This window comes from Electrophorus electricus, chromosome 3, assembly GCF_013358815.1.
Source record: "Electrophorus electricus isolate fEleEle1 chromosome 3, fEleEle1.pri, whole genome shotgun sequence".
Classification (NCBI taxonomy): domain Eukaryota; kingdom Metazoa; phylum Chordata; class Actinopteri; order Gymnotiformes; family Gymnotidae; genus Electrophorus; species Electrophorus electricus.
The window spans coordinates 21,951,516-21,971,681 of NC_049537.1; the positions used below are offsets into that span (position 1 = coordinate 21,951,516).

The 20,166-nt window shown below is 39.7% G+C and overlaps 2 protein-coding genes and 1 long non-coding RNA gene across 7 annotated transcripts; 1 reads left to right on the top strand and 2 right to left on the bottom strand.

Moving 5' to 3' along the window:
- Window positions 1-2,531: 2,531 nt before the first annotated feature.
- On the top strand, window positions 2,532-4,901 carry LOC118241067. Its single transcript, XR_004775823.1, has 2 exons — window positions 2,532-3,372; window positions 3,616-4,901. It is a non-coding gene; the product is annotated as an uncharacterized LOC118241067 (long non-coding RNA).
- A 1,613-nt stretch (window positions 4,902-6,514) lies between these two features.
- LOC113569298 (probable tubulin polyglutamylase TTLL2) lies at window positions 6,515-7,529 on the bottom strand. The gene is given in 2 exon segments (XM_026997343.2): window positions 6,515-6,920; window positions 6,922-7,529. Coding segments are annotated over 2 exon segments (1,014 nt in total).
- Window positions 7,530-8,539: 1,010 nt separating this feature from the next.
- Window positions 8,540-19,902, bottom strand: unc93a (unc-93 homolog A). Of its 5 annotated transcripts, none has more exons than XM_026999132.2 (11): window positions 19,834-19,894; window positions 18,628-18,825; window positions 17,945-18,113; window positions 12,239-12,345; window positions 11,724-11,905; window positions 10,883-11,112; window positions 10,669-10,794; window positions 10,223-10,440; window positions 9,326-9,461; window positions 9,079-9,210; window positions 8,540-8,975 (listed from the first exon to the last, which is right to left on the bottom strand). In XM_026999132.2, the coding sequence occupies exons 4-11, from the start codon at window positions 12,326-12,328 to the stop codon at window positions 8,680-8,682; spliced, it is 1,410 nt and encodes a 469-aa protein (XP_026854933.2). In that variant the 5' UTR covers window positions 12,329-12,345; window positions 17,945-18,113; window positions 18,628-18,825; window positions 19,834-19,894; the 3' UTR covers window positions 8,540-8,679. The 5 variants fall into 5 exon arrangements, with proteins under 5 accessions (XP_026854933.2, XP_026854942.2, XP_026854951.2 ...); XM_026999141.2 differs by having other exon boundaries at window positions 18,628-18,853; window positions 19,834-19,888; XM_026999150.2 differs by lacking the exon at window positions 17,945-18,113.
- Window positions 19,903-20,166: the final 264 nt, after the last annotated feature.

Sequence of the window (20,166 nt, forward strand, 5' to 3'; positions counted from 1 at the left end):
ATATATTATCCAGCAATCAACCAAAGGGGCAAAACAAACTGTAAATCAAGGGGCAAATCCAAAGTCATACACAAAGTCTAGCAAACACAAACTCAAAATGTAGCAACAAGTCAAAATCAACAACCACAAACTCTTCTCCAACAAGCACTCAAGCCAAAATCCTTTGTTTCTTCCTCTTCCTCTGCTCACTGGAAAACCTGGTGTGGATCAGGATGGGGACACCAGAGAGGAAGAGGCAAAACCTGGAACACAGAATGCAGATATACAGGTGGAGATACCATGAGAATGAGATAAAACTCTTCTCCATGAGGATGTTGCAGTTGGCCTTTCTAAGTTTGAACAGACTCTGCAACCATTTCAGCAGACTTGAGATCAAAGGTAAAAGGGGGAGAAAGGGTGCCATTCTTCTCTCACCAGACATGGTAGATGCTCTGACTCTTCTGGTGAGCAAAAGGAAGGCATATGGGGTTCAGGATGCCAACTGCTTCTTGTTTGCCAGACCCAGCTTTCAAATTCATTACAGAGGCCAGTACTGTCTGAGGTTTTATGCAATTCAGTGTGGTGCTCAAAATCCAGAACCTCTCCGATCAATACACTTGAAAACCATTTCAGTGCAAGTTATACCGTGTATGACTATGTACGTGACAAATAAACCAAACTTGAAACTTGAAATATGTGGCCACTCTCTCACAAATTCTTAATCTGGATCTTATTTGGATCAAGTGGCAAACTTCTTGGGACATGACGTTCGTGTGCAACGTGAGTACTACAGGCTCCCAGAAGCGACAACTCAGCTGGCTAAAATATCATATCTTTTGCTGGCCATGGAAAAAGGGTGTCTCCCCAATCTACAGGGCAAATCACTTGATGACATTGAGATTGAAGGTATGCATTTTTATGTGCATTATATGAGTCTTATGTTGAAGCATACATGGGACACATGAAATACTTTCATTATGAAATTGTGAAATGACAAATGTGTGTTGATTTTCCTTGCTTTTTAAGGTTACTATTTTGGAAAAATGAGGCTTTAATCCAACATCAATAGTACAACTCGTAACTAATGTTAGCATGTAGAATATTGGCTGCCAGTTGAGTTTAGGTTGCTCCTAATTTTAAGATGAGATCAACACAACTGATGGCAGTGAAAATGAAGCTGTGAAACCTGAAAACGAAGCTGTGGATGATGCCATGAGTGCCCCAAGACAGACTGGTGAGTTTAACAGCAATACTGTAACGTGATTTGTTAAATGGTTTTCTTTTCTTTCAATCTGAAGATACAATTTTACATACATGATATTGTACATTTCATCCAATTATCCTTTGCTACTGATATTCATTTTTGTAGTGTTGATTGAACTCTCTGGTCACTGTTAAGCATACCTCCTTATACCTACACTCTTCATTTTATCAACTCCACTTACATAGAGGTGCATTTTGTAGTTCTGCAATTACAGAATGTAGTCCATATGTTTATCTGCATACATCGTTAGCCCTCCTTTACCCCATTCATCAATGGTCTGGACACCCCAGAGAAATTATTTATTGGCTGGTGGATAAACTGTTTCATATCAGATGGATCAGCAGTTCCTTTTTATAGGGACACACAAGACACAGTAAGCTCTTCAGTGAAACACACAACAGCGTGGGTAGCTTCACTATCATGAGGAGGTTTATGTGCAAAAGACCAAAGAACTCCTGTCTTTGCTACCTAGTATCCTCCAATTCCAGTATATCACACACTAGACATAAATAAATAAAAAATAGATAGATAGATAGCATATATATATATATATATATATATATATATATATATATATATATATATATATGTATGTATGTATGTATGTATGTATGTATGTATATGCGCGCGTGTGTGCGCGTGTGTGTGTGTGCGCGTGTGTGTGTGCATGCGCCTATGTGTACCTGCAGTTTTAAGCTCATTTTTGACCGATTTGTACTTGTTCAATTTAACACTAGTTATCTGAAATGGTACACATAGCATAATGATCATTCAGGATTCAAATTGATGTAGACACTTGGGACAAGACATCAATTCACATCCAGGCTTATTTGTCCATCATTTAACTTCCATTTCAGCTCATCTAATACAGAAGAAAATGTCAACAACAAAAAAAAACATAAAACACCTTTGATTTTTTTGGGTGTCTATTGAAGCTGGAGATTCAGTTTCACTCATGCTCTACATTTCCTGATCCACCAGGGTCTTGTCTAATAAATTTTTAGCTACACAGTATTTTGCACTAGGTGTCCTAGACATCTCCAAAGTTTCCAAAAACCTCTCCAAATGAACACAAAGTCATCAGTCACTATACACCAAGTTTGCATGTTTCTTTTTGCTAAAACATCACAGTAAGTTACTTTATTAAGTTCCACAACAATATTAGCTTCATAGCTTCATTCTTATTAGGGAAAAATACTGTAGCTAATACTGTAAATGCTGGGGAAAATACTGTAAATGCTGTAATACTGTAAAGAAATAGCATACTTTCTCATTTACACTTACATCTTGTAGCAGGATTACAAACTTTTCCAGCAGTGAATGAAAACATCTAGTGATTTGCTATGCAAACATCGAAGCTAGTTCATGTTAGCAGCCAAGCTAGTCATTGCTGGCAGCACCCAAACAACTCCACATAAACTTCAGCTAAAATAAGCCTCTTCCTTTCTATGATGTCCAAAAGTATTGGCGATCAAACCATTCTTATGGTTGTACGAGTTTCGCCAAACAGCGTCAAACCCATGCGCTACACTATCTGCTAACAACACTGAGGTTGACAGTGGCAGACCTTTAAACATTAACGTGATGAGGGGTCTATGTTCTCGTCTAAGCGTCCTCTATTTGATGAAACAGCTGCCAATCACATCGCTTACCCTGGACACAGTTGGAAAATAAACGATAGTCACCGCCCCCTCCTCCCCTTGCCCCTTCACACATTGGTGAGAATTGCTGTTACTCCAAGACAATAGCGCTTCAATGGCCAATAGAAATCAATATAAAAAAAAAATTTAAAAAAGGGGGGGTGGGTCTAATGCGCTATTCAGGAAAACTTTTACGTCAGTAATGTACATTCTGAGGTAACTAAAGGCTTGTGTTAGCTTACTAAGGAACCGAACGCGTGTTTTACCCAAAGAAGTGAGTACGCAATTAAAGAACTTTACTAACACTCTGTCTACTATTTAAACATGTCACGCAGTTGCTTTGATGGTAATTGACAAAATCGGAAGTTATCATATACCGGAAGCATGTTTTAAAAGGCTACGGCATAATTGTTAGAAATTTACCAGAAAAACACGGTGTATTCAGCGTGGGATTTTGGCGAAAGGATGCATGTAGACTACTGAAAATCGGTAAGTAGGTACTTGTATTAGTCCTAAGAAATTTTATGTTGACAAATGTACTGTATTTAAGAATATTTGATGCTATCAAGCGATTTATTTGAGTATGACAATTTGGGCCCGCTGGCGGGCCCGCTAGGGGGCGCTAGTGCATGGATAATTTTAATTAAAAATGTCTCTAATTACACATTTACAAAAGTCTTAATCTAATGATTGACATGCTTGACCTATAATAACTACTGTTTGCTACCTCAGATGAGCAGACACTCCATTAATGTGGCAGAGGATAAGAAAGCAGAGAATTCAATCTATGAGTAAGTGTATATTTTGTTTATTCAGGCACCATTTAATACAATATTATATGAAGTGTCTATAGAGTGTTGTATACCGTATCTGCTTTCTGCATTGCTATTTAAAAGTGGACAGAGAACAGTGATACAATTCTATACAACAGTCATGAAGCCAAGGTATGCCTCTCCACATTGAACAGACATGTTATGTATTTGTTTCAAACCATGTTGTGTGAAATTTTTTATTTAACTCAAAGCAAAGTGATTGTCTTCTCTCTGCACTGAAATGGCTCAGGACATCGTAGTTGCAGCTCTCTTCCACTTTGACCAGGGCTTGTGCAGAACTGCACAGAATGACAGGCAGATTTGCATCAAAGGTCAAAAGAGCAAGAATTCCATGGAAAGACAATTGCAATTGCTCTGAGTCAGAGCATGAAACTACAGACATGCCTCAGGTATATTCTGGGAACTCAATAGGTAGTGGAATATGACAAGAAATAACTGCTGTTTGATTTTAGCTGAACCCTGACATAATAAGTGGTGACACACAAGCACTCAGAGCCAGTAAAGCCATAATTAGAGAGGAAATTTGCCATCCAAATGGTAAGGTAAGGCAATTGGTGTTCTGTTTGTTATATTCTCATGTATTGTCAGATCTCAGTGCATCTTGTTTTCCCAATGCTTTGGCTCCAGCAGATTGAGCAGCTTCTATCAAATGGGTCACGTGTCATTGTATTCTGGAATGGAAATAAAAAAGAGATCGGTGCAGATCAAAAGTCAGTCACAGTATCATTCTTCAATGGAGATGTTAAACGCATACAGGCTGATAGAACTGTGGTATGTATTGAATGATTTAAGGCAACATGGGAAGTGTGGAGAGGCAATTTTTTGTTTTTACAGACTGCTTAACTGTAGTTGAATAATCAAAGAGGAATATGAGTGAAATATTTTACTGATTCTCAATCCTTTGTGCACTTGAATGCTGATCTATGCTCCTAATGATCATACTTGTAAACTCCGCATCAAAAGTTATTTATGCTTATTCTGTTTCTCAGACAATGAATTGTGAAATAATTTGTGAAGAATTTAAGTAGCTGTTGAATTGAGAAATACTTAAACGAAGTCACATGTTGACAACTAATACAGTTGTCCGAGATCTTCAGAACATTCTGTTAATTCTTTCTGTTGTATACATTGTAGAAATGTTTGTTTAAACAAAAGTTCCTATTTTTCACTAATTATTTTAACACGTTAAGTAATCATATAACTCCAGTTAAATCCTCTTCAGTACTTGCTACATGTTTTTGCTAAAGCATGAGAAAGGTCCACTATATTTGTTCAGATATAGATTCACTATATTTGTTCATGTAAGAGTACTATTACCATGACACTCATATAACTCAGTCCACTTTTCTATCTGGATTGGAGATTCTCCAGTTTCCTAACAACCAAAGAGGTGTTCTATTCTACCCAGCATATTTTGGTCAATTAAATTTATTAGTTTACATATATAATGATAAAAATGTATTTAAAAGACTGGTCTTTCCACAGAGAAGCACTATCCTGATGGTACAAGGGAAATTGTTTTCCCTGATGGCACTATTAAGTCTATACCCAGAGGGTTGACAGAAAACATTTTCTAGTTAGAACTGTAGTCAAGTTATCAAAGTAAGATCTCTGTCTCTCTGGTGTAAAATGGGGCCCACTGCTTTGGTAACACCTTTGGTGGCTCATTCGGATGGTGGCAACTGGGGTGGCTCAATTTTTTGTGCTCTGCTTACCGAAACGGGGAGAAAACAGCGGAGTTTAGCAATGGCCAACGAGAGATCCATACCGTCAAGTACAAGCAAAGGATATATCCTGATGGAACTGTTAAAACAGTTTATTTCAGTGGAAGGCAGGAGACAAAATACTCATCTGGGAGGGTTCACATAAAGAACACTAAAGACTTTACTTTTATGGACAAAAAGTGTACAAATTGGAAAATCAGAAATATGTTGGTCCTGTTGTGAAGTTAACCTTTTATGAGTATATAAATTTTACTTCTTACATTTTTGCTTTGAAATGCATGAAAAATAAAATCAAGAGGTGATTCTGTGTGCATATAAACATTTAAGGGAAGGTGTTTCAGTGAAAAAAAAAAAGTAATCTAACTGAAGTGATAAATAAATTGCACATATAAGTCAAAACTAAGCTTGTTACTCACTACACTTGGTATCAGTGAGAATCTTATGCTGCACAAATGAGTCTATTATTCATGAAAAGTGATATGTACCCCCCTACACTAATATAACTGTGTGGGCAAGGACATGTGACATCTATAACGTTACAATCCTCTGGTATCAACAGATAAAAATGTATTTTTATATCTTCTTGGCAGCTATTTTTCATCCTCAGCTTTGTTTTATTTGGAAGGCCAATAGTATTCAGTAAGAAGAAGTGGGTATCTAGGATATCAAAAAAGAGATGCAAATTTATTTTTTATGGTAGCAGCACCCCTATTCCTGTCCTTCTTGCTGTTCTCGTTGCGGGTGCGAGACAATCGAAGCTGACTTGTGAGCTTACGAACCTCACGCACTTTACATGTCTTTCCATCCAATATGCCTTGTGAGGCTATTTGAGTTATGCAATTAAAAGGAAATGTCAATATGAAGTCCCCCACATGGAGGGATGGTACATTCTTGTTGTGTGTCCTCTGACTTGGGGACCTGATACTCTGACTGTGAATTGCAGGTAACTTGCCTTCACTACATGAACAATGCCAATAGGAATTTAACCTCAACTGACATTGCCATTTACTTTCACACAGACTTTGGTATTAGACGTACTGTAGGGGTTTGGGAAATAAAGACCGTGTGCCTGAGTTATACGGGTATCATTGTGTAATTCATCAGGTCAATGAAGTCATTTATCAAACTCTTTTTGACCATTATATGAGCAGGGCAGTCCATAGAAAGTGCAGGGCTATGACTGACCTCTAAAAGCCATGGCTTGTAGTGAGAATCAATGAGGATATCAAAGCCAAACAATTCTAAGCAGTTAGGGGAGGAAGGAATCAAAGGGGTAATAGTGAGCAAAGTCAGTGTCACTATGTTGTTGATTTTTTGCCAGAGCAGAATTTCATTGATACCTTGACTGTGGAGAAAGCTGCAGAATTTGCTCATGGTCCACGTACACCCTTGACCCACCTGCTCTTTGTCTGTAGTGTAGAATGGACCAAACTTGTTGATGCTTGTGTTTGTCAGGTGAGAAAACAGATTGTCCAGAGATTTTCTCTGTCATGAAACACACTAAACCCTCCTGATACATGTAGATTGTCAGTGGACAGAAGCTCTTCACACTGACATAGATCCTCAAATCAAATTTGTTGCCTGAAATCAGAAGGGGGTTGCTGATGTATTTTTGTACAATTACAGGTGAGTCATAAGTCAAATTCTTGATGTTATCAAAGATGAAGCTGTCTCTCCCTTGAGAGAGATCCACTGGTTTACAGATCCAGTATCCTCACTTTCCATCAGCTCCCAGCTTTGTGTACTCCTCCAGAATCTTTGTGTACTCCTCCAGAAACCTGGTGTAGTCATTCAGGAGGATAAAGGCCATGGGACTGAAGCCATACAGCCTGGCGCCATACGTACCCCTCATCCTTCTCAGACTGCGTGCCAGCCAGTCCATGCTTGAGCTACACGTGGTCTTGGGGAGATGGCTCAGCCTCTTACGGAAGCCAGACATGCGCCAGTAGAGGTTCCAGTTCTCTTCATCCCACTCCAGTGGGTCATACACTGCCCAACTACGCTCAAGTAACACCTCCCACACCACCTCAGGAGTGCTCTCATGGAGCCGGAACACAAGGGACTCAGTAGTGCATGGCCCTGTAGCCATGAGGAAAAACTTAGAGCCTTCAGCTGGAAATATGGAAGCAATGCAAAAAGACAAGAATAAAGTCATTGTATCCCTTAATATATGAATAGACGCGCACCATTCGAACAAGTTAGATTTGATGCTGCTATTGTAACTCGATTGCTAAATTGGACAGATTACCTATTTTAATATTTTAAGACAACGTGGTCTACAGCATTGTCCTTGCTTTTGATGTCTATTGATCTGCTAGTAATAAGTTAGCAAGATCGTGACCGTGCTTCTGAACAGGTGCTCCACAGCACTGATTACACGAGACCCCCCCCCCCCCCCCCCCCCGGGAAATTTGTCCTGCCCTACCAATCAACATTCAAAGGCAATAATTCAAATAAGATGGTAACGCTGGACAAACTTATGAACTCACAGTAAACAGACACCTCACCAGGCTGTAAAGAGTGAGCGTTTTATTCAAACAACTTTTTCAACCAAATTACAACCATTTAATTTAATGTTTGCTAAACAATTACATGTAATGATGGCGGTAGAAAAAAGTAGAGTACACAAGGTTTCCAGGGAAGCAGGACGTTTCGGACAGAGGTCCTTCTCCAGCTGTGCAAGCACACAGGCTAGACATATGCTTTCAATTACATTAATTAAATGCATCAATTATTTTTTTCCCTCAACATAAAAAGTAGGTTAGTACTGGGGAAAATAACATTAATGTTCATAAAATGACCATAATATACTATCAAAATAATATTTTTTTAATATAATATAATATAATATAATATAATATAATTTAATATAATATAATATAATATAATATAATATAATATAATATAATTTAATTTAATATAATATAATATAATATAATATAATATAATATAATATAATTTAATATAATATAATATAATATAATATAATATAATTTAATTTAATTTAATATAATATAATATAATATAATATATAATATAATTTAATATAATATAATATAATATAATTTAATATAATATAATATAAAAAATTTTTTGCACAAACCTGTTCCTCCAGATCTAGCAGCCTGCAGGGATTACACTGAAATTTAACTCAGCAGGTCTCCAGGAACGAATATGTTGACATGTAGGTTTGACTATTTATACAGATTATACAAGTGTCGTTAACAACATGTCTATATTTACATAAATGTCTGGCAAATAATTTTCACATTTGCAGGGGTGCCTTTGACGTGTTTCTCTTGTAAGTCGTCACATATTTGTATTGCAGATACAGTAGGATTCTTGTACTCATTGTACTCAACCCAAATGTAAGTTAACATGCTCAGTGCTAGAACTGATATAAGAATGTATATTTTTGTGGATAGACAGATGAATGTGCTGTATGCAAACGCTATCACGAAGCCAAAAGATTCCCACATGCGATAGTTAGCGAATGCTGCCTCCTTGTGCTTGGGAAAGAGAATGCCATACAGTGCTGAATGGGATATACAAAAGTAATGCATTAGGGTGCTTGCCAAAACAGCTACTTATTGTTCTGCATAAAATAAACAGAGTTAATGTATCGTTCAGACACTCACCGTTAGTTTGTGTCTGCCACACAGCATCTGCCATGCCCCAAAGAGCAGGAAACACGAAGAAGACAGGCAGTTGGTCTGGATGGGGCTTCCAGAACAGCAAGGCGATTGCACAGCTCAGATTTATCAAGGCAGCTATAAAAGTAAGAGGTTGAATTACCTTTCAGGAGTTTAATCCAGTCCTAATGTAGCACACTTAGGGATAGATTGGGAATGAACTCTGTATGAGAGTTGGTGACTATTATCTTACCAAAGCAAAAGAGGGCAATTCTTCCTGTGTACTGAGACAGCCTCCCAAAGGCATAGGAGCTCAGCGCGTTTACAGCACCAAAGCAGATCATCGCAAAACCAACATAATGGATTCCCAGTGCACAGGTCACATAATTCTACACAAGAAAATGATCATGAGCAGTACACATTTTCTTAATATATGCTATTCTCTAGGTTTACACAAATGGACTGGTGATAGTGTGGCTGTCTATGCATTGAATAATGGTACTATTGAACGAGTCCTGTATTTGCATACTTGGGTAGTCGTAATTCCTTTTAAACTTTGAGCTGACATTTATAATACATATTAAAGAGTTGGCAAAAAATTTAACACCTTGTATTTCTATATTATAATAATATGCACAGTTGAACTTTTGATAGAAGTAAAATTATTCAGGCTAATATTATGGAGACATCATTCATGAACATGGAGCTTCAGCCCTGAAACTGCTAAATGCCATTTAATTGCATCATTGTACTTCAACATAAACTGACCATCCATGTGCAAAAAAGTTCCATATCTTGATATTCATTTACAGGCCTCTATTGCCACGTTACATCACCTTCACCCATCATTATAGTTCATTTTAAATAGAGATACTGGGTGTCAGAAAGCCAGTATACAAATTAAATATATGAGTGAAATCAGCATAAGACTGGGCACAGTGTTGATTCAAGGAATTTTGGTAAGAAAGCCTTTTCCTGTTTTGGCCCTTTGACATATAATGGCTTTCAGTTGTTTACAATATTATAGTCAATTTAGGGTTCTTTGCTTGGCTAACTGATAACTGTGCATATTTGCATACTGTTAATTGGATCTTGGCCTCAGTAGTTTGTTCCCTGTGCAGTGATTAAATATATTCTCAGAACTGTTTACCTTAGTGTATTCACCAGAAAGGAAGCTTTGCTCAAATCCACTGTACATGGTCAATGGAATGAGCATTATCAACCTCTTATCTTGCAAGAGCCTGAAAGTGGCCAGAAAGGTACTGCAGAAGGAATGATTGCCTCTGTTTCTTCGAAAGTCGCGGGCCGTGATTCCATCAATGTTGTCCAGAAAAACTCCAATGAGCACCATCGCCAGGACCCCCACACCTAAAGAGGTATTGCTTAGTTCAGCTATTTTAAAAATGTACCCTTTTTAGAGATCTTGTTTAGCATGTTAAGAATAGCCTGTTGCTTAGACATGTTGCTTAGACATGTATTTATTATGCCAGCTTGTGCAACTATAAAATACTGTGACTGGTACACTGATCAATAATTCAAGGGTTTCTAATGGTTTCACAGACAAAAGCAGGAACAACAGGAGTTATAACTGCCTACCAATGTAGCACCCCAGCAGTATGTTGACTAGGTGCTGCTCAGGCCGGGTGAAGTTTCCCACGGTTGTGAAGTTCTCATTGCAGAGTGCTGCTCCACAGTACTGCAGTGTCTCCTCAGAAATATCACCTTGGGTCGGAAACAAATACACAGAAGCCTCAGAATCTCAACTGGGAGACTGAGCCAATGCCATGTGGCAGTTCCACTTCATATATACCTATATTAGAGTCCTGTTGAAATATGAGAGAAGACATAAGATTTCCCCACACGGCAGAGGACTGCAAGATGAGAAAGAAGATGCCAAAGTACTGGTTGATGATATCCTGGCCTTTCTTGTTGTCTTTCTCTGCCTGTATGTTTCCGCAGATGGTGAGGTAGCTGCATTTGGCAGACCAAAGTGGTGAACCTCCCAAACCCAGAAGAACAGATGTAGTAATCAAGGCTGCCCTGCAGATACAATATATCCCATTAGGATTCACTGTGTCCAAGAGTGGCATTGTTACAGTGATACTGTAATGTCCAACAGTGAGCTCCACTGATGTAAGTCTAGTAAGAAATGTAAAAGAAAATGAATCCCTAATCAAACACATCAGATCTACTCGGACAGGTCTACTAGGACCGGTCTACTCAGACAGGTCTACTAGGACCGGTCTACTAGGATAGATCTACTAGGACAGGTCTACTCAGACAGGTCTACTAAGACCGGTCTACTAGGACCGGTCTACTAGGATAGAGAAAACAAACAAATGTGCAGAGCATAGGTTCCCACTGGTCTATGCTAAGTTCATTTTAGCAGGGTTACTACTGGGTTTTACTATTTAATAGATATTGTTTATGAGGTAAAAAAACAACTAACATCTTTTTATTTTATGCAATGTGACTGAAATTGCAACCAGTGATTATTAAAGGTATACCTCATGCATAAGTGCTCTTAGTCTGAGAAAGTATTTGGATTTTCCAATAACATTCAGAATATTAGTAGAGGCTCTAAAATGTGGTAGTCTTATTTAAATGCTATAATTCCTGGTCATTTTCATGAACAGATATTTTTGACTCACCACCCAGGGAAGAGGTTTCCAAAGGAATAAGATATGTAACAAGCCATTGAGATAAAGATAGTCCATTTGCAGCCCAGATTTTTTATCATAATGGGAGGCAGGAACATGGAGGATAGAATAATGCTTCCATAGACGACACTCAGTGATATGACTCCCATTCCTTCCTCTGCATTTAGACTGCTCTGTGGCACATCATATGCAATAAGTTCAAGTAATATAATGTATATGTTATATAACCTCACTCTTCTCCACATGAAGGAAACACTTACCATCCACATCTGTTTTACATAGTTTTTTAAGTTTCATCTGTGATTTTGATAGTTTGTTAGTTAAAATGTTAGTCATTCAAATATGTAAAGACTAATTCTGTCTGACTATTCATATTCACATATATCAGTGGTCACAGTCACAATTATAACTGAATCATTATTCACTGTACTGTATAATAGTGTCTCCTTTATCACTTTTACATGAATACAATAATATACATTTATAAAGTACATAACCTTTATTACCTGTAGACTCTGCAGCCCTCCATATGCAGTGAATAAGGATAAAAATCCAAAAGACACCACCAGGATATTTTTGGTATTCCGGCTAATCATTTTAGTGGTTTAAAATCCTGTAAGTAGCAGGAAAAGAAGAAAGCTACATTTATCCTGAGCCCAGCTGAAGCGCTGTAGGTTTTTTACTCCAGTCTGTCAGATTTCCAATGGCTTCATATAAAGCAGCTACTCATACTACAGGACAAAGTTCAACACATGAACGTAATACAGGCTCCACTGGAGACGTCAAGCCCTTATCACACAGCCTCATCTTTTAACAGCAGTTTGCTTCAGTCTGAGAGCTGATAGTGATCTTTTTTATAATGACAATCTTAATTCAGTAATCATCGACAGAAAGGTGCTGTCATCCACAGAAAGGACATGATGACAACAGAAGCATTGCCAAAACTATACAGTGAAGTGGCCTCTTTTTCAGGGCATGTTTATGACACAACCGTTCAGTGTAATCAAACCCTACAGTCCAATCGTTGTTGGCGTATCTCCATTCAGCTGAAATCATATGTATAATATGAATGTTTATTCACAACTGGTTTCAGCATTTCTGGAAACTTTCTCTTTGTTGCTCTGCAGTGACACACAGGGCAAAGGTGAAATAACATACATTAACATTTGCCCTATCTTTGCCCACAAGACTGCAGTGCAAACTGTGGACAGTTTATACTATGAACAATGCACTTTCTGAAGTGCATTAAATGAACATAGATGATCCACCCATTTATTTACCATGTTTAGCTGACAATATGCTTTTCTTAATAAGAGTAGAAAACATCTGACAGGCTCAATCAATGGCATGTGCAGAGACTGTTGAAGAACACATTCCACTCTGCTATAAAATGCCCCAGATAAGGTGTTTGTGGTAAAATGAAGCACAAATGTAGTGCTCTAGCTCTGGAGGGATGCAGTGCTGCGTAAACCAGTGCTCTTTGTGTTTCAGCACACCTTATTCAAATGATCAGTTAACCATTCGGTTGAATCAAGAATGTCACAGAGAATTTACTTCTCAAATAAAGGGTTCTTAAAGGGTTCTTTGTGAAGTTGAAGTTTCAGAGTACAGGCATTTGGAAACTTCATCATATTTTCTAATCTAAACATTTATTTCCAACTTTCTAAAAATGCAGTTTAAAGCCTTTATGGGTTTGTCTTGCTTGTCTAGCTTTTTAATAATGCATTTTTCACAGTAATTATTGTTATTGCTTATGTTGATGTATAAAGATTTGGCAGAGCATTTGGAAGCACAGTATACATTTCTGGACATGGGACGCTCAAAGAGTACAAATGATACAAATGTTAAATGTAATCTAAAACTCAGTTACTAGAGAAAAAAGAATGGTAGTAACCAATACAAAAAGCAAACAAGAGAGCACACTAGAAGTGACAAAACTGCAACGATTGAGAAAATTTTGTGTATGTAAACATGCAAAATGAGTCATATCTTATGGTCTTTCAGTTATTAGATGCCAATGATTCAAGTGTTACAATTATCTAAAACTCAATAATGTGTGGTCCTATAAATACTGTAGATTATATTATTTCCAGTTCTTCTAAGAAAATATGTGGTCTAACAAACTTTGTAAGAATTAAAGAGCACAAGGATGCCAGTTATGAAACTAAGACACAGGAAACCTCCATATCAGGGTAACAGATATGTAATAATTTGTGACATGGTGCAGTCATTTAGGTATAAACATATAAAGTGTAAAGACAAACATGTGGCATTTGCTTCATTATATACACCACATACCTCCATCTGGCCCCTGGTCATATTGCTGTCTAGTCTAAAAAACTACCACCCAAGTTATACTTATTATGCTATAGGGTTAAAACTGATAATGTGCTTGTGCTCAATCGTCCGTCGATATACTGTAGATAAACTGACATGAAGATATTAGGACAAATTCCCAATTTTCCTTAACCTGTCCTCCCTTTGGTCCCACCATCAATCTCCCTGTCACATCGCCCGAAGCACACTACAACACCCAAGATGCCGTTCGTCGCAAAGCCAAGGACTCATCCAATCATACACATTCATTCAGATCCTCATCACCAGAATATTGACAGCACCTGTTTTGTACTTCCCACCTGTATATTTACCTGTTTAGACCTCGCCAGCATTTCGAAGTATTGCCACTAGTTTTGACTGTGCATACCGAGCGTTATTTCCTTGATTGCTTTCCTGTGTTTCGATAGTGTTTTTTGCTCTCCAGACTACTGATTTTTGCCCACCCCTTTTGTATAGTTTGCCTGGTTTGTTATTGTTCTTTGGTTATTGACCTCGGACTGTTTACTTATATGATTTGGATTACCCCTGTCTTGGCTTCCTGGTTTTGACCCTGGCTTGTTCACCCATCACGAAGTTGGAACAAAATAAATCTATCTCTCTACATCCGCGAGCATCTGGCCTTACTTGTCCCGTCACAGAATACTTCCCCACCATGCAGACGGCGGATTCAGAGGCATTGAAAGAAGCTATCACCAGTCAAGGACAGCTACTGGGCCAACACCAACAGGTGCTCAAGGGTCTCACGCAGTCTATGGACACGATTGCCAAACAACAACCAGATCAACAGGCACAAATGTGGGAACTCGGACAATGTCTTAGAGAACCCACATCCCAGTTACATGCTATGACTACTTTCCCCCAGTCCGACCCTCCTCAGGCGTCCGATGCTGGCGGCACTCCCACCGCAGCCCCCGTAAGTAAGCCGGATAAATACAACGGCTCTCCAGAGAAGTGTTTGGGTTTTTTATTACAATGCACACTATATTTCAGTAGCATTCCCCCTTGTTCTAACCAAGCTAAGATAGCATTCCTTACCTCTCATCTAACCAACAAAGCATTAGATTAGGCTACTGCCATCTGGGAGAACTTACAAGTGGCTATTTACGAAAATTTTATTGCTCAATTCAAAGCTGTTTTTGATCACCCACATGAGGGAACAGCATGCAGAGAAATTCTTACAAAACTCCGCCAAGGCAGCCGTTCTGTGTCGGACTACACCCGCGAATTCCGTACCATTGTTGCTGGTAGTGGGTGGAATGAAGCACGGGGTGACGAGCTTAACCTCGATGGGCTGACCGGGTACGAAAACCGCGTAGATATAACAGTACGTGCTTAACTTGTACCACTCCTGTAACTAGAGTAAATCCCAGAGAAGAGACTGCAACGGAGCCTATGCAATGTGATTCGTCACGCCTGACCGAGGAGGAAAGGAGAAGCCGTTTCCACGAGGGACTATGCCTGTACTGTGGGTGTTCAGGACACGTTATCAGGGAGTGTCGTCTTAGACCCAACAGGTCTACTTCCTTGTCCCATAGAGGAGACATGAACAACAAACCCCATGCCACGGTAAGGATCAAACCCATTCTAAAATGGTAGTGAAGTCTTTTATGTTACCTGTCTATGTTAGGGCTCACACTCCCTCCTTTCTGTTTACAGCCCTGATTGACTCCGGAGCAGAAGGAAATTTTATCCACGCCAGCTTGGTTGAAGATTTAGACATCCTCGTAGAGCCCTTACCTAAGACCCTTTGTCTAGTCACTATAGATGGGTTTTCAGTAGGGCCTGGTTCTATCACTCTCTGCGCTACACCAGTCAGACTCACCACTAGAGCCCTTCATTCAGAACTCATCTCGCTACTGGTAATAGAAGCCTCGTCCTTCCCAATTATTCTTGGCCTTCCATGGTTGGAACAACACAACCCAAACATGTCATGGTCTCAAAGGGAGAGCACTCATTGGTCAATTCAGTGTCAGAAGGACTGTCTGACGTTACCTACAATGAACCTTTGTTCCACCTCTGTAGAAAGCCTGGCTGATTACTACACCTTTACTACACATTACTACACCTACTGTTCCTCAAGTGTACCAGAATTTCACTATGGTGTTCAGTAAACAAAGTGCTACCTTGTTGCACCCTCACTGAACATATGATTGTTCCATCGCTCTACTGGAGGGAGCCGTGGTACCTAAAGCCCACATATATCCCCTATCCCAAAAGGAGGAGAAAGCCAGCGAAGCACTAAGTCAAGGCTTTATTCAACTTTCCACATCCCCCCGGGATCTGGCTTTGTCTTTGTAAGGAAGAAGGATGGAGGTCTACGTCCATGCATTGATTATCGCAACCTCAACCAGATATCTAGAAAATATGCATAACCATTACCGTTTGTCCCTGCTGCCCTAAAACAACTTAGAGAAGCCAAATACTTCACCAAGTTAGACCCCCATAGTGCATACAAGCTGATTTGTATCAAAAAAGGGGAAGAGTGCAAGACTGCCTTCAGTACCACCAGTGGTCACTATGAATATACAGTTATGCCTTACGGTCTCAGTGTAGCACCATCTGTCTTCGAAGCATTTATCAATGACACCTTACACGAGTACACAGGAAACTATGTGATTGCATACATCGATGACATCTTCATATACTCACGGGATCTAAAATATCACATACGACACTTCCGTTCTGTTCTGAAGAAACTCCTGGGCAATGGATTATAGGTTAAAGGAGAGAAATGCGAGTTCCATCTCACTACAACGATCTTCTTGGGATATGTAATCAGTCAGGGCGGTATCACCATGGATAACAGTAAGATAGAGGCCATTCTCATTTGGCCCACACTCACCACAGTCAAGAAGCTTCAGAGCTTCCTCAGCTTCGCAAATTTCTACAGACGCTTCATTAGGAACTTCAGTAGCATTGCAGCTCCTCTTACAGCCCTATTTAAAGATGCAGCAACCAAGCTCCACTGGAGCCAAGAGGCAGAGCAAGCATTTAGACAGCTGAAGGAAGCATTTACTACCTCTCCTTCAACATGCTGACCCGTCTATTCCTTTTGTGGTGGAGGTAGGCGCCTCAAACATAGGTGTAGGGGCTGTTCTATCTCAGAGGCACAAGGATTCTAAACTACATCCTGTGGCGTATTTTTCCCGTAAGCTGTCCCTACCTGAATGTAACTATGGAATAGGAAAACGTGAACTGTTAGCCATCAAACTGGCTTTAGAAGAAAGGAGGCACTGGTTGGAGGGGGCCAACCGTCCTTTTTTAGTGATCACCGATCACCCGAATTTAGAGTGTATCTGGTCAGCCAAATGATTGAACCCCCATCAAGCCCATTGGTTATTGTTCTTTTCTAGATTCCATTTCAGGATTATGTATCGTCCGGGGTCCCGCAATACTAAAACGGATACTCTGTCCCGCATTCACCTAGGGGAGATGGAGGAGGACTCTAATGCCCAGGAAAACATCCTTCCCACCTGGGTACATTTGGCATCCATACATTGGGAGATAGATGAAGAAATTGAACAAGCCACGCAAGGAACCATCATCCCAAGAGCTTGTCCTGCAGGGAGATGTTATGTACCGGTGTCATGTCGGGCTCGGCTGTTAACCTGGGCTCATTCTTCACTCACTATGGGACATCCTGGTGAGACTCGCATTCGACAGCTCCTAGCTAGCCGGTATTGGTGGGAAACTAACACTAGCAATGGACACAGGTATGTGTCTTCCTGTTCGGTATGCAGCCAAAGTAAAACCCCTAAGACCCTACCTGCAGGAAAACTCATGCCACTCCCCATTCCCAAAAGACCCTGGTCCCATATAGCCGTGGATTTTATTACTGACCTACCCTGCTCAAATGGCAATACAACCATACTTACAGTAATAGACCGGTTCTCCCAGGCCGTACGTTTCTTTGCATTTCCAGGATTGCCTACAGCTGTTCAGACTGCAGAGGTCCTGTTCAACCAGGTGTTCTGCATCTTTGGCATCCCAGAGGACATCTTGTCAGACAGGGGACCTCAATTCACGTCCCGTGTGATCAGCTTTCTTTGAACACATAGGAGTTGCCATTAGCCTTACATCCGGTTATCACCCTCAGTCCAATGGCCAATGTGAATGAACCAATCAAGGTCTAAGCAAGTTATTGTGCTGTTTTTGTTTACACACTCCCTCGGACTGGTCCACATTCCTTCCTTGGGCAGAAATAGCCCAAAACTCGCTCGTGAGTACCTCCACCGGCATAACACCTTTTGAGTGTTTCCTAGGTTACCAGCCCCCGATGGCCCCGTGGACCTCGATCACGACCGATATCCCCGCGGTAGATGAATGGCTGCAATGCAGCGAGAGGGTATGGGAGGAGGCGCACCAGCGGATTGGACACGCACTCCAACGATATAAGCAACTAGCGGATAGGCATAGAGGAAATACTCCTGCATATCAGCCGAGTGACCGGGTATGGCTCTCTGTGCGAGATTACCATAAACCGGGTTCATGTCGTAAACTGATTCCTTGGTATATCAGTGCCTTCAAAGTACACAAACGCATAAATGAAGTAATTTACCAACTCAATCTGCCCGCACATTCCATGTCTCGCTTCTCAAGCCTGTCGTTCCAGGTCCTTTGGATGAGGTTTCTCCTGACGACACTCCTCCTCACCCAGTTGACTACTACAAAATAAATCTATCTCTCGACATCCGTGAGCGTCTGGCCTTACTTGTCCTGTCATACCCCCTTAATCTGGTTGTTCTCCCTCAGGGCACTGGAGGTCAGAGATGAAGTCAGAGATGCTGAGAAGCACACACAGTTTATTTCCTTTTTTCAGAGAATATATTGTGTAAAAAGCACAACTACTTGGAGATTAACATATTCATAAAGATAATTTGCATATCATTAAAGCAAACAGTATGTTTAAGGGCTAGAGAATAAATAAACCTTATAATGGCAAAAACAGCAATGAAAAGGCTTGGGTAGTCTGAGAATATGAAAAATTACAGTAAAAGATCAAAAGAGAAAGCATGAGCTTCATCATTTTCCATCCGCAAAGAGCAGAACAATCAAAATGGTTTTGACCTGTTAGCTTGCAGTGGTCTTATATCTATGTTTAAAAAATTTGTTCAAAAGTCAAATTTGTACAGAAAGGAATTCTCCTTGTAGGAATTTTTAATAATCCCCCTCTTTTATTCTCCAAAAACTATTCATACGAGGAAAATTCTCCACTAGGGCTAGATGAAAAAACCCCAGTTTTGCCAATGAATGGGGGAAAAGTCCCAGCCTACCAACATTTTGTGTAGCAGGGGATTCTTGCACAAGTGGAATTTATTCATGCATGGGCAGTTATTTCATAGGGCAGGCTGAAACTAAGCTGGCATGAAACACACAAATTTTATACATATAAGTAAAAATATACATTTAAGCAACAATGTATGTGGAAGAGATCCTAGAAGTAAAGTAGAGCAAAACCCTATCAAATGTTGACATGTTATTATCTAAACAAGATATACATAAGAGAACATCTAGTTAAATTGGAAACGTTGATATGTTGTTTTGCGAGCATAGACAGTCAGGGACTTCGCCTGGCCTTGGCTGTCACTTAACACAACATTCTTATTAATGACCTGAACAAAAAAACTCATTCATAAAAAATTCAAGAAAGCATCATAAAATGGTAATAAAATTTAAATATTGTAAAACAACAAAAAATGCATAGCTAAAGAAAAGAACAATCAACCTGAACTCCCCTCCGCACAGGCTCATAAATGATCCCTACCTTAGCAGCATACGAATGGTTGTGTTTGGTGGAAAAAAAAAAGAACCATTCTTGAAAGTAGGCTTTGATTTAAGTAAGTGAAAATGAGCCTGCAGCAGAATTCAACCAGAATAGGCAGATTGACCAATAACAGGCGGTGGGCCCACTTTCCCAACAATGACTCACAACAACTGAACCATGAGTTAGCTACAGTTGAGGAACTGCAAGTTCAATGGCACATTTCATGTCCATAATAATGTCTATGATGTTGAGGGAGTAATCAGGTATGTAAAAGCAGCATGGAGTATTCATAACCCTGCACACCCCTCCTGCTTTAGCTAACAGGAGATCAAG

What these genes read in the sequence shown, in the direction of transcription:
- unc93a (XM_026999158.2), bottom strand. Translation starts at nt 12,328, where the DNA reads ATGATTAGCCGGAATACCAAAAATATCCTGGTGGTGTCTTTTGGATTT. An exon ending in AATTGCCCTCTTTTGCTTTG is followed by an intron (nt 9,211 to 9,325) that starts GTAAGATAATAG and finishes TTACTTTTATAG; the next exon opens with CTGCCTTGATAAATCTGAGC. An exon ending in GTGGCAGACACAAACTAACG is followed by an intron (nt 8,976 to 9,078) that starts GTGAGTGTCTGA and finishes TATCCCATTCAG; the next exon opens with CACTGTATGGCATTCTCTTT.